Source organism: Gobius niger (assembly GCF_951799975.1).
Source record: "Gobius niger genome assembly, chromosome: 1".
Classification (NCBI taxonomy): domain Eukaryota; kingdom Metazoa; phylum Chordata; class Actinopteri; order Gobiiformes; family Gobiidae; genus Gobius; species Gobius niger.
Genome location: NC_136852.1, coordinates 38,904,789 through 38,919,070, shown reverse-complemented (window position 1 = coordinate 38,919,070; position 14,282 = coordinate 38,904,789). Strand labels below are relative to the sequence as shown.

General features: G+C 43.8%; 1 protein-coding gene and 1 long non-coding RNA gene across 2 annotated transcripts; both read right to left on the bottom strand.

Moving 5' to 3' along the window:
* Positions 1-256: 256 nt before the first annotated feature.
* Positions 257-797, bottom strand: LOC306979438. Its single transcript, XR_013793951.1, has 3 exons — positions 729-797; positions 396-413; positions 257-324 (listed from the first exon to the last, which is right to left on the bottom strand). It is a non-coding gene; the product is annotated as an uncharacterized lncRNA (long non-coding RNA).
* A 1,081-nt stretch (positions 798-1,878) lies between these two features.
* Positions 1,879-13,427, bottom strand: LOC306969629 (putative HLA class I histocompatibility antigen, alpha chain H; the record flags this gene model as incomplete). Its single annotated transcript, XM_079565310.1, has 5 exons — positions 13,173-13,427; positions 12,257-12,532; positions 3,757-4,050; positions 2,441-2,539; positions 1,879-1,883 (listed from the first exon to the last, which is right to left on the bottom strand). Exons 1-5 carry the CDS (start codon positions 13,351-13,353, stop codon positions 1,879-1,881), a joined length of 855 nt encoding a protein of 284 aa, XP_079421436.1. The 5' UTR covers positions 13,354-13,427.
* Between the last annotated feature and the right edge of the window lie 855 nt (positions 13,428-14,282).

The window sequence follows — 14,282 nt, the reverse complement described above, 5'->3', positions numbered from 1 at the left end:
TTGAGCTATTGAGATATCAGTTTGAAACTTTTGCTTTAGATTACTGACATAAATATCTAAAATTGCCAATATTTTCAGCAACAAAATCTAGTCAGTTTTAAATGACTGAGGGGCGTCCCCCATGTATTTCGAATGTAAACCTGACCCTTTGGAGACGTTGGCCGTGTTTGGTCTGAACATTGTCTTAAAAAAAATCTTTGACAATCAGTTAAAAAAAAAATCATCTTTGCATTAAAAGCGTTAATGTGTAAAGCACTCACTGTCTCTCAGGCGCCTCAGCATCTTCCGAGTTCAGTCTCTGCCTTTCCTGGTTGTCCTGAGAAGCTAAAGATGTTCAATATTAATATAATCCTAATGAAACATGCACAACATACAGAATTATGTGTATGACTTACATGTGGAGGAGCCTTCAGCTAAAACACAAAAATAATATTAATTTAACATCCATTCCACACACAAGGCCGTGGGAACCCAGGGTGCTGAGGGCGCTGCAGCACCCCCTGGTGGATTGTCTATGCATTACAGGCAATATTAAATAAATAGGAAATAAGAAAAGAAATGGCGTTTTGGGGGGCAATCTTGTCTCTCAGCACCCCCTGGCCAAAATATCTTCCCACAGCCCTGTCCACACATTTTCTATTTGTAAACTCTTGAAAGAATGTACTGTATGACTGGGCAGTGATGGAAAAAGACAGCATAACAACATTACACATGTCTGAAATACTCACAGTTTGTCACTTGCTTTGCAGGACTCAGGGTTTGCAGCTGAGAATCATGGGGAGAATCTTTTTTGGCTGGAAATTAAAAGTTAAACAATCAGCCAATCCTTAAATTAATTAATTTAATCTAACGATTTATAAATATCAGTTGCAAGGAACACCTTGCATTGTAATGTTTATGTGATTAAAGAGACTATACCTAATTTTGAACTTTTTTCGACAAAATGGGTATTTTTACCGTTACGACCTTCCATATACAACATCAACGAGTCATAATACAGCGCAAATGTCACGCATGAGGAAGATTTTTTCACAAATGACTACTTTTACAACATACTTTTATGGGGCAAAAATAATTTTACCTTACAACAAGAAAAGAAAAATTCAGCTCCTTTAAATTACATTTCATTTCTAATACTGTATGTGCACTACAAGTCAGTTTTAGCTTATTCTGAAAATGTATGTTGATGTTATTAACTTGAATACAAGTCTCATAATTCTCCTTATATTTAAAAGGTGCATTATGGAACAATTTATGCGGAAAAAAGGTGATTTCTTCACATTCCCGATGGCCGTGATTGACAGGCGTATTAAAGAGGGGGTATTATGCTTTTCTCAATCACACAGCACCAGTCTATATCACACTACAATGATGACCAAACCTTCTGTTGGTCTGTAAATGCAGTAAATTAGAATAACTGCCTTGTATAAAATGTCTCTCTCAAAATGGCTGTAGTGAATGTCTTGAAATAGGCCTCTGTCTCTATAAGAACCTCTGACCCTTTCCGACACGCCCCCTCCACACGCTGTCTGTGGCATCAGTGGGGAGGGGGTTCTGCTGAGGAGCAGTGGTTGGTTACTCGGCTGGTGACGAAAGCTCGGAGGCGTCTCCAGGAGGTGGGGGCGTTCCTAGGAGGACTCAGGCAAACCTATCCCTAAAATGGCCGCCATCAGAGTTTTTACAGATTACTCAAAAATACGTGAATGTGCCAAGGCAACACTTCAGGCATGTTTTAATGAGGGAATGACAGAATAACATGATGTAAAGCTTGAAAAAGTCCATTTTTTGCATAATACCCCCCCTTTAAACAATCAGAGAAAAGCCGGACATGACATGAACGACATGCGGCGTATTTTGTAAACAAGAAATGCGAACAATCTATGCTGTTTTTATCACACAAAATTAAAGACACAAGGAGTTATCAGCAACTCTGTTCTGATTTTACACCTAGGACAATTCAACAGGAGCGCAACAGTTGCTTCAATGTACATTTGGAACGGGATGGAAAAACATTCGATAGACGGCAACAAGAAGAAAGATGAAGCACATACATTCAGATTTCATTGCTGATTGAAGCATCTCCATGGTTCCGCATACATTCCATCCAGAAAATTTACCAGAAACCCTAAAACAACAATTGATCCATGGAGCATCCTAGACTAAAGGCGCCATGCTAAAGGGTCAGATTCACACTAATATATACATTTTTTTTTTACCATAAAAAGTTCCATAATGCACCTTTACGTTATAGGATAGAATTTAAATTCTATTTACAATGACATGTTTGTACATTATCCTATACTTTGTTTGCACATTTTCCTTACCACTTGCACCCCGTGAGTGTTTCTTGAGAGCTGACTAGTATGAACAAGTGAATTTGAATTTCTCCATTATGAGATCAATTAAGTCTCATCATGTTCTAATGCAGTTGTTTTCTCACCTCTACTCTTTCTGACGACCAGAGCCACAGCTGCGATGATGATGACGGCAACTCCCAGGACCAGCAGACCAGCGATGATGGCGATCTTAGGACTCTTGGCTGGAAACAAAAAAACTGTTACTTATGTTTAACTAGAACTCCAGAAAAAAAATAACTGTCTGTAAACAGGAATTTTTTCACCGAATGAAGGGTGGACATAAATGAACTGAAAACAATGTTGAACTGTGAGATGAACGATCGCAATGATGGTCTTTATGCGTGCGCTCAGTTACGCAAAAAGACCAAAGATGTTGTTAGCCAAATAGCCTCTCCTCCTCCTCTCTATGGGGCCAAACAGGGGTGAAGTTAGAAGCGACCAAGCTCTTCCACGTTTCCAGACCAGATGGTACACATCAACTCATCTAAGCTCAGGCAAGAACATATCTCAGTATTTTTAAAACGGTGGCTTGTTCCTTCAAATAAGAATCTGTAAATGTATTAATCTGAATTGAGGATGATGAGGATAATCTTGAAAATATCTGTTATGTCTATTTTGTATTACAAAAGTTAATTTACATGTGTTTCCATCTGAGACTTTTTGCAAATGAAGGTGGTTTCCTGGTGGTAGCAATTGGCTGAATGGCGCAATTGCAACATTTCCCCAGCAGAGGGCGCACTGTGCATGTGTGAACTTGAGGTGTAGCTTTTTTTGCTCTTGGTAGGCCCGAGCAGGCAGTGTCCCGCGAGGGACTAATTAATATCAATAACGGGGGACGAAAACGCAAGAATTCACGTAGCAAACGTGAACCGACATGCAAGTAACAGGAATCAGAAATTAGTGCTCTAATTTTGGGTGGGGTCTGCAAGAGAAAATATTAAAATATGGCTCAGTGGCGCCCTTTTAAACAGGCTGTTTCGATTGAGGTAAAATGTCATCGTACAAAGGTGACACTGGCCAGGGACAAAGACCACTTCAGGCCATGTAAAAAAATATATTATGGCCCCGCCCTAAACACTGCAGGAAGTCGGACATCTTGGACCGAACCTCAAACCTTCAAAATCATACCCCCTGATCCTAGTTTTCAAAGGAAAGCCTTCCTTTTTGGACAAAATGTCTAGACCCATGGGGCTGAAAAGTTTTGTCAGCACCATGCCACACCCCCTTTTAGCGACTAATCACTGCTCAGGGCATGTTTTTGGTCGACCAAGAATATGTTGGTCATTGACAGCCCTAATACATTTTCAGTTTCATTATTTCCTTCCGTGACTGAAACCTACGCTGTGAAACATTTTAAACTGTCAAGGCCCAGTCAGGGGTGTTTTTATGGCCAACTCACCGTTGGTCCTGATCTTGTCCCGCTCCAGTTTGGTGATGATTGTTTGCTCCTTCACTCCGGACAGTTGGAACACACAGCTGAACTTGTCCCAGTCCTCAGCGGGGACAGAGGACAGGTCCAGGTCCACAAAGCTCTGGAAGGTGCCGTCTCCGTTGGGCAGGATCTCCCCGATGTCCTCCAGCTCCTCTCCGTCTTTAGTCCAGAACAGCTTGGCTCTGTCGGGGTAGAAGCCTGTGGCGTGGCAGGTCACTGGGGACGAGGGCGACTTCTGCAGCAGAGACACCTCAGGGAGAACTGGACAGATACAGGACAGTTTGATATGTTTTGTTTCTCCTACTTTCTTTTTCAAAGCAGTGCAGAATTTTGAACCTTTCTCAGCTGGAATGATCAGTTTGGTGCTGTTTCTCTGTCTTTTGTTTTTTGATATTTTTCAACATATGTTTTATATAAATCTCAAAATTCAAAGATGTGCCGCACAGGCAGTGGATGGTGCTGCCATAATTTGCACTACAGAGATTTGTCTATGGCATTTCATCCATAAAAAGTCAGTCTTGTTTTAACTTAAAGTCCACATTTATTGTAGAAATGCGTAGCACAGACACCGCTGGGTGTTATTTTTTAATTTTTTATTACAACTTTCATGAATATTAAAACATAGTATCAAAGATCCGCCTCTGCTCAATTTGTTTTTAAAACAGTCCAAAGTATGACAGTCCCACAGATCAATGGCGCTTCTGTATGGAGCTGACATTGCTGTAATACCACCCCCTGGTGGCCAGGGGCAAGAGACACTTGGGAGCATTGATTCTAATGAGACTTCAAACGTTCCAAGAAAGGCGAGAAGAGTTTTTCTTTTTCTAAAATTCGCTATGACCCATGTGACCACGCTGGGGAAGGTGAAATATTTTTAACCACGCCAGTTTTTGTTTATCTTTATTTTGTTCCAATCAATGATATAAGACATCTGGCAAAATGTCAGGTAAACAAAGTGACATTTAGGGGGGTCCACCTCATAGGTGTTTGAATGGCCAGATTTGACATACAAAAGTAGCCGCCCTCCTTGAACTTTTCTACATTTTTCCATACTATGGACCATAAACATACATAAAAAATATAATTAATTGAAATTGTATGTGAAAGACACACACAAAGTGACACACAATTGTGAAGTGAAATGAAATTTAGATTTTGTTTTATAAATAAAACACTGAAAAGTGTGATGTGCTAAAGTGTAGGCCCCATTTCCTTTTAGTGCAACCAATTGCCTTCAGAAGTTGCCTGATGATTTCTGAATGATCACATGTTGATCCAATGACTAAATAGAGTCTACCTGTGTGTAATCTAATGTCAGTTCAAATACAGCTGCTCTGTGATGGCAAGTAACAGGGATCACAAATTAGTACTCTGCAAGCTCTAGTTTTGGGTGGGGTCCGCAAGAGAAAATAATAAAATTTGGTTTGAGTGGTGCCCCCTCCAGCAGGCAGTTTACATTGAGTGAAGCAAAAAAAAAAACGTCATACAAAAGGAACATTGGCCAGGGACATAGACCATGTCAGGGCATGTAAAAAATTATATTATGACCCCGCACTAAACGCTACAGGAAGTCGGCCATCTTGGCCCAAACCTCAAAGCTTCCTAATTGTACCTCTTGAACTTCTGACCCCTGATCCACAAGTTTTCAATTGATAGCCTCAGATTTTGGCCAACATGTCCCAGACCCATGTGATTTTAAAAATCATTATTTAAATTTTTTTAAATATTATTGGCCGTGGTCATGACAAGCCCGCAATTCAGAGGCCATGTTCAACAAAATTCAAAGCCTCATATCTTTCACAGATATGAGGCCGGATTGAAACGGACCCAATCCGGCGCGCGTGCACATTCCCTGGAGCTAGTGGTGTGCAAACACAGCCGCTATGGCCAAAAATGCCTTAAGTGGCTTGTAAGTGGCCCGCCTATCCTCTATGAAAATAGCCAGAGTTCTTAGCCTGGCAGCATGTTAGCCTCTGTCAGAGTTTCTCCTGAAATTCGTCATTTTTCTAATTTTCCCCCTTTATTCACAAAAGCCACCATTTTAGACTCGTACGGACTTATACTAGCCCTCTGTCACTGAAAGAAGTTTTAATTTGGACGTTTTTGGCTCCAAATTCAGCTTTTTCTGGACTGTGCAATCACTGTACAATCAGAAGTTCAGTTTGGCTCTTTCCTGTCTGTCTCTCTGTGTGTGTCCAGGTCTCACCAAAATATTGCTTCCTCTATCGAGGGTGCTGCGGGGCTGGAGCACCCTCTCAACAAATCTTTGGGCGGCCAGGGGAATTTATCCTAATTAAAAAAGTATTCAATACATTATTGCCCAAACTGTAATTCTGTTTCCTGCAAATATACAAGTGCGGTCTTTCATAAGATTAATGTAAAATTGGTTGTGTTATTCACTCAGGCTGGGTAGCTCCGTTGGTAGAGTGACGGTTTCCCATCCATAAGACTGCTGTATCGATCCCAACGTTGACTCTTTTTTTTTCTTTTCTCTTTGGGACCTATGGTCCCACCCTAATTAAAAACGGGTAAGTGACCCCTCTCCTCCAGTGGGGTGCTGGGACCTAATTTCGGCCCGGGAATTTAGAGAAGCCTCGCCCTCATCACGCCATGTTTGTTTGGAATTATAGCTCAGTGATAGCGTGGTTGTCTCAGGTCAAGGAGGTAGCTAGTCCAAACACAGCTTTTGACACTTCTCTAATGCTTTCTCCTTTTACATGGGCTGCTGCACACATTGTCCAAGCCCAAAACACATGAGCGCGGGGTGTTTTATAAGATATTTGTTAGTTCGGCTGTCACTTTTGCTGTGCCTGTATAGCGTCATAGGTAGAGTGTTGGGTTCCCAACCATGAGACTGCTGCATCAATTCTGACCTTAACTCTTTTTTTTTTTTTGACTCAGCACCTACTGGAAATAACATGTATCAGCGCCTATGGTCCCACCCCCATGAAAAACAAGGAAAGAACGCTTCCAGAAGATGCGGAACTAAAGACAAAGAAATGGCGGGAAACTAGGGAAACAATGGGGGCAACGCTGGGGACAATGTTGAAAACAATCGAAAAAATGTATGGGGGGGACATGACTTGAATTGACCACTCTCCTCCAGTGGCGTGCTGGGAACGAATTTCTGCCTGGTAATTTAGAGAAGAGTATTCCACCTCAGGCCCACATTAGTGTAAAGACCACATAGGTCCCTACATATCAGCAGGGGTAAACCAAAACCCTCTATTATGTCGTTCAATGTGAAGAACCTGGTCACAGTAGGCATAGAATATGTTGCAATCCGGTGGTATTCCTGTGTTAATTGGGGATTAGGGGTTACTGGTATATCAGGGTAATGGGTCACACGCACGGGGGCGCGCAGAGAAATGTGACGTCACGCGCCGACCTGGGACACTTTGTCACGTTTTTTGGAACTAACCATCCAGGACGAAGGTGGATTAACGCTTCGCAGAGCTGCTGGGAGTGTCTGGTCCGACTTCGGGTGCACGGAGGGCAGTCGCTCAGGTTGTGAGTAACTTGCCTACCGATGGCCACATAGCCGGCTACCTGTTTCTATAACCGCGTTTATTTTGTCCCGTAGAAACCGGGCCTGCGGTGGGATTCAAGGCTTCATGGTCTGGACCTGTGTCTAAGAACTTTATTTGGACTATAAAACCGTTTGTTTTCACGCGTCTTAGTGCGCTGTTTTGTGTTGTTCAACGGGTTTTATGCTCGAGCGTTGGGGTGAGATGTAGTCGTATACATATGGCTATAAAATAGAGCCAAAGTGACTTCATTTGTTTGTTTGTTGGTTATTCACCCCTGCTGGTATAAAGGTCCGCCCGTTACCTAATAGTGCGAAGTAGCTTTATCGCCTTGGAAGAGACAGGTGAATCGTATGGAGTATGGAGTCACAGCTCTGATAGCGAGCAGGGGCGGTTGCAAGAAGGGGAGTGCGCCAGGGGCGAGGGCCTTTATCGCTGTGTGCGGCTTTAATAATAATAATTATTATTATTATTATCTATTTCTGTCTGTCTTTTAAATATTCCTTGTGTGCTCTCAAAAGTAAAACTTCTCTCCCCTTGAGCTCTGCTGTGATTGACAGCCGTTTCCATGGAGACTCAAGGGGAAAGGGGGGAGTTATATGTTGCAGCCCCTCCACCATGTTTGTCTCTGCACCAGTGGGATATTGGCAGGGTTGAAAGGATCAGACCCCGGGAAACTTTGTTTTAGCGGAGAAAACTCACTCACGCACAACAAAAACACCACATGCGGCCTTTGTGAAGCAGCAGAGATAGTTAGAAAGTCACTGGGTTCTCAGTCGCTACGGAGCGTCTGACACGCTGCTAAACTGGCAGCACAGCCATAGACTGTATATACACTGCTCACAAAAACTTAGGGCACACTCAAAAAACACATCCTAGATGTCAATTAATTCGATTTTTCGGATGAAAATCTTTATTCATAGTGTAGGGCAATGTGTTGAGAAATAAATAACATAAGAATGATAAATGGAAATCAAATTCTCAGCCCCTGGAGGTCTGGATCCAAAATTATAGTCAAAATCAAAGTGACAAATCAGGTCACTGGTTGATCCAAATTCTGTAGAAATTCCTCCAAACGAGTCTGTATCATCCTCAGTCGTGTGTGTGGCCTCCACGTGCCTGAATGCACTCCCTACAACGCCTGGGCATGCTCCTGATGAGACCACGGATGTCCTCCTGAGGGATCTCCTCCCAGACCTGGACTAGAGCATCAGTCAGCTCCTGGACAGTCTGTGGTGCGACGTGGCGTTGATGGATGGACCGAGACATGATGTCCCAGATGTGCTCTATTGGATTTAAGTCTGGGGAACGGGCAGGCCAGTCCAGAACATCAATACCTTCATCATGCAGGAGCTGCTGACACACTCTTGCCACATGTGGCCTGGCATTATCAGGCATCAGAAGGAACCCAGGGCCCACAGCACCAGCATATGGTCTTACAATAGGTCTGAGGATCTCATTCCGGCCCCCAATGCCAGTCAGGGAACCTCTGGCTCGCACATGGAGGGCTGTGCGGCCCTCCAATGAAATGCCTCCCCAGACCATCACTGACCCACCACCAAACCGGTCATGCTGGATGATGTTGCAGCAGCAGAACGTTCTCCAGGGCGTCTCCAGACTCTGTCACGTCTGTCACATGTGCTCAGGGTGAACCTGCTCTCACCCGTGAAGAGCACAGGGCACCATTGGCCAATCTGCCAATCGCTGTGTTCTCAGGCAAATGCCAATCGGGCTGCACGGTGTTGGGCAGTAAGCACCGGCCCAACTTGTGGACGTCGGGCCCTCATACCGCCCTCATGGAGTCGGTTTCTGACCGTTTGAGGACCAACATGCACATTTGTGGCCCTCTGGAGGTCATTTTGTAGGGCTCGGGCAGTGCTTCTCCTGTTTCTCCGTGCACAAATGAGCAGATAGCGGTCCTGCTGCTGAGTTGTTGACCTCGGTCGCCCCCCCCCCCAGGTCTCCTGGTGTACTGGCCTGTCTCCTGGTATCTCCTCCATGCTCTGGACACTGCGCTGGGAGACACAACAAACCTTCTTGCCACAGCACGAATGGACGTGCCATTTTGGATGAGCATCACTCCCTGAGCAGCTTCTGTGGGTTGTAGATGCTCCTCATGATACCTCTAGTGGTGAGAACACTGGACAAATGCAAAAGTGTTCCAAAAATACAGTATAAAGGATGAAGACAGGGAAATGGTCTGTGGTCACCACCTGCAAAACCATTCCTCTTTTGGAGTGATCTTGCTGATTGCCTCTCATTTCCACCTGTTGTCTGTTTAATTTCCACAACACCAAGTGAAATTGATTCACAATAAGCGTGGCTTCCTAACTGGACAGTCTGATATCCCAGAAATGTGACTGACATTGAGTTTTTTGAGTGTGCCCCAAGTTTTTGTGAGCAGTGTATTAAGAGCACAGCGCACGTGAGGGGAACATGGAACGGCGGACATGATAGCCATTTTTCACATCGTCTGTTTTTAAAAGCATGAATCTATCTAATTAATTCAATTTATCGCCCAACACTAGACTCCAGAGCTGGTCAATCAAGCTCTGGAGCTCTGTGGAGGCTCCACCCACCCCACGAGCGCAGGGCTTCCCGCCTTTTTGCCCTTTTAAGGAACAGGCTGCATAGGAGGAGACAGAGCGACCCATTAAGGTTCACACACGACTCGGGAACCTTTTTCAATGAATGGGGCTGAATGGGAGCATTCATCTTTATTATATTATATCCATGGTCACACCCTATGTTTCACACATTTGGGCCATCAGATGACTCGTAAACTGCGGTCCCCAATCTTGAGGATCTTGCAGACCTTGGGTTAGGGTTGTGCCGATGGACGATATCATCGTCCATTGGCGATGGATGAGCAACATCACGATGGAGAGTCACCGTGATGCCACGCCCCCTCCTGTCAGAAACACGCACTGATCTTCTGTGGGCCTTGTAAACCTACAAACTGTGCAGGGATTGCACTGTAAATTAAATCACGGATGTAACTAATATGCACGCTAGTGTCAGTACCTGCCAGAAGCCACGATGTGTTAGCCGTAATTATTAACATAAAGACGCAGCTGCTCTGTTTCTGACGCGCGGCTCTCTCTCTCTCTCTCTCTCTGCAGCTTAGAGTTTAACAGCGTGTGGTTTTGCTTTGCTGCGTATTGAAACTTAAACCGTTTTAAAATGACGAGAATGGCTCTCACATCGGAGCTAGCTGAGCACGCGGATTATTCTCACGAAGAACGAGGAGAGGAAAGAGAGGAGAGAGAAAGAGGCGGTGCAGGAGTTACGAGGTTACGAACACACGGACCGGGCGGCGCGTGGAGCAGCTTCAAAAATGTAAGCTACGACGCAAACTTCTAAATATTGTCCCGTTCACCCACTGTTTCTTAAACATTACGTTAAAACTGAGTAAATGCAAATAATAAGCTCCGATTTACATTTGTATTAGTGTGAGAAGAGCCTTGGAGTTGACGCGCTGAATGAGTCGTTCTCCTCTCAGACTTTACACACAAGTTTTAACACATTTCTTTTGCAAAAGTCGTGTCCGTGACTCTGTTCAAATCATGTTTAGTTTAGATCCATTTATCCTGCAATCTCACATTTTCCTAACATACATAGTAATATGCAGCATATATACAGTATAGGCTATGGAAATGTCTTTAAAAAAATGCTTATAATGAAAAATGGACGATATCATCGTCCATCACGATGGTTCACTGTAAACATCGTCAACGGCCAATCAAGGGAACATCGCCCAACCCTACCTTGGGTGTCTTTGCGTCTTTCATGGCGAACGCTTCAACCCATCTCCTGTAGTAATCCACCCCCACCACCAGTATGGAGTTCCAATCTTTGTTGAGGGAAAATGGTCCCATGAAGTCCACCCTTATCATCTCTCCTGGAACTTTCACCTCTGATGATTGGAGGAGTCCAGCTGGCTTTTCTTTGGGACTTTTGTACTGCTGGCACATCCTGTATATTCGAACAGGATTCTAGACATCTCTTCGGACGGTCAGCCACCAAGCCACCTGAAGAACCGTCAACAGCGTCTTCATCCTGCCGAAATGTCCTCCAAAAGGACTATCGTGGTTATATGCCAGGAACTGTGGCACCAGCGCAGCAGGCACTACTAGCTGGTAGTTGTAGCCCCCCTGCATGGACGGTACCCCCCTGTACTTTTCAGGTCGGATGGAGGGGGGTAGTCGGTTATGGCTGAGATCTCAGTCCAAACAGTTGGCCTCTTCTGCAGCAGCGGCCACAGCCCCTCGGGCTGAGAATCAATGAAGAGTATGACAGGTTTCCTGACTGTGGGTCTCATCACAGCACATAGAAATGCACTGAAGGCGTCTTGTGTCTCCACTGCAGATTCACCCTTGACTTCCTCCTGGCATGATGAACTTCCTGAGGTGTGGTTTCATGGTGATCTGAGACATGGTCATAAAGTCGAGTCCGAGCAGATCAACAGTTGGTCATCTGCCAGAACATGGACAGGGAGTGTACCGCGGAATTTGTTTGGATGAGGAGCAGGGTAGCCTCTCCAGTAGGTTTGTTTTCCTGTCTGTTGGCCATGACAAACTTAGGGATTTCACTCGGGGCCAGACGTTGATTGGTATTACCAGTTGGGACTGCTCGCCCATAGCCATGGCAAGGTCCACCCCAGCATTCCTACCTGGTCCATGGTCTGATTTCTTTCCAGCCCTTTTAGGTGGGTGAGTTTGCTTATGAAGGGTTGGGTTCACCCCTGCTGGGTGCCACACATGTAGGGACCTATGTGGTCTTTACAAAGATATTCTCGCTAATGTAATAAACTCAATGAAGATGCTGCAAGAAAAGTTTCAAATGGATTTGTCGCCTTAATGGAGTTATACCTGATTTTTTTCTCGTTATGGAATGAAATTTGTTTTGTTTCCTTAAGTATTGTAAACTCAGACTCTCACCTGTCCTCTTCAAGGTGTCCTCTCCATAACGCACAACATTCTTCAACCATTTGGCGAAGATGTCATGGATGTAGAATTTCTTTCGCTCAGTTTCACCATTTTTCTCCCATCTCAGTTTAGTGGCAAAGGCCTGAGGTTTAGCAGCGACCCAGGTCTCTGTGCTCAGGTCCAGGGAGATGAAGTCCTCTCCGTCAAAAGCATACTGATAATACCCAGTGACGTCGTCTGTTTCGTCGTCCCACTCACAGCCGGACATCCTCTGCCAAAGATGAACTCCTGAAACACAAACATCAGACCTCTGCTCCTCAGGGTTTGACTCATATCATTACTACACATATGCACAGCTTTTATTGATCGAGCCTGGTTTGGGCTTTGTGTTTAGTTACACTTTACTTTTTTTATGTGATACAGAACTAGGGCTGGGTACAAACGACAGCAGTATGGCATCGTCAAAAAGTACTACTGGTATAGAAAAAAATCAAAGTACCCCAATTTTTTCATATTTTCTGTTCCTTATTTTTGTCACAATTCCCCCCCCCCCCAAAAAAAAAAAAAATATTATTGCCCATTTTTAACACATTTCTTGACGTTGGAGATGAACCTGATATTGTAATTATAGTATGAGAATTGAAAATAGTATCGTTCAGGTATCAGTATCGAAAAAAATGTAACCATACCCAGCTCTAGACATAACTGGTCTTTAATTTTTTTGTGCACACCCCAGTAATGTATTAAATGTTGATGTAAATATTTACATAACAATGCTTACAAATGATTTTCCCGAGATTGAGATCTATGGTCAGTTATTTTAATGTTAATAATAATCACACACATAAAGCTGATGATAATCACCACAAGTTTGTTCTAACGAATGAAACTACATAAAGTTTCAACAGCACAAAGTGAAAGTACAAACCTTCAGGCTGGTTCAGTTGCAGTCTCGCCCTCTCTACGTTGTCTTTGCCCGTGTGCATATTAGTCACACAGACCCAAGAGAGCCACTCCCAGAACTTTGGGTCGTCCTCTGTGACTCGGTTCATCCACGGCTGTTTAGGCTCAGCTCTCTTTGTCAAACTGTCGCAGCGAATCACCTCCATGTTGTTCACCACAACAACAGCAACAAACTCCGGGAAGTTTGGGAGTCCAGATGAAAAGGTGTCATAAATCCTAACCTTGTGAATCACTGTAGAGACAAATACATAAAACACATTTAACAGCGTCCAGGTGGTTGTGCTGTGTGCGCTCAAATCATTTGGAAAAAAAAATAATTATGGATCCAACATGACAGCAGCAGACACAACGCTATTTTTCAATCAAGCTTTAGGCCGTGTTCTAAATAGTTTAGCTCGAACGTTTACAGCGGGTACGTCATACGTCATCTGATACGATGATACGATTGGCTGTGGCTACTGTAGGCACATGATAGACATTCGTGGCGCCCAATAAACCACTATGGACGATCGTAAACCACACCTCTCCTACGAGAAAATGAATCGGTGGTCCCCAGACTAAATATAAATTGTGATTTCAGTCTGCCGTTAGCCTGGCTACCTTTAAGACACGGTTTGGATAAAAAAGAGTTTGTTCCAATCAGGAGGCAGATCAGCTTTAAGCTCATGTGCTGGACAATTTCACTAATGCTTTTAGCAGAGTAAATGGAGGTTTTGCATTTCTAAGTGGAGGCATAATACAGTAAACCGCCATGAGAGTGAGGGTTTTACTGAAGGGTCAGATTAATATTATGGAAAGACAAGCTATTACTGTACTTTAAAGGTCCTATATCAGCTTTTAACCATGTCGTTATGCTATTTCCTTATATAAAAAAAAAACACCTCCAGAGTGGTTTTTTGACTTCATTAAAGCAGTTCTCAGTAATCCTCCTGAATCCTGCCCTCTCCTGGAAAACCACTGACTTGTGACGCTCTGATGTTTTTTAGGTCATAGTGTCAAACAGCAAGAGCCCGACGTCTGTAATGTAATGCCTTACGGCCTGACTTTAATTTATGAAATAGCTTTTTCATTATTT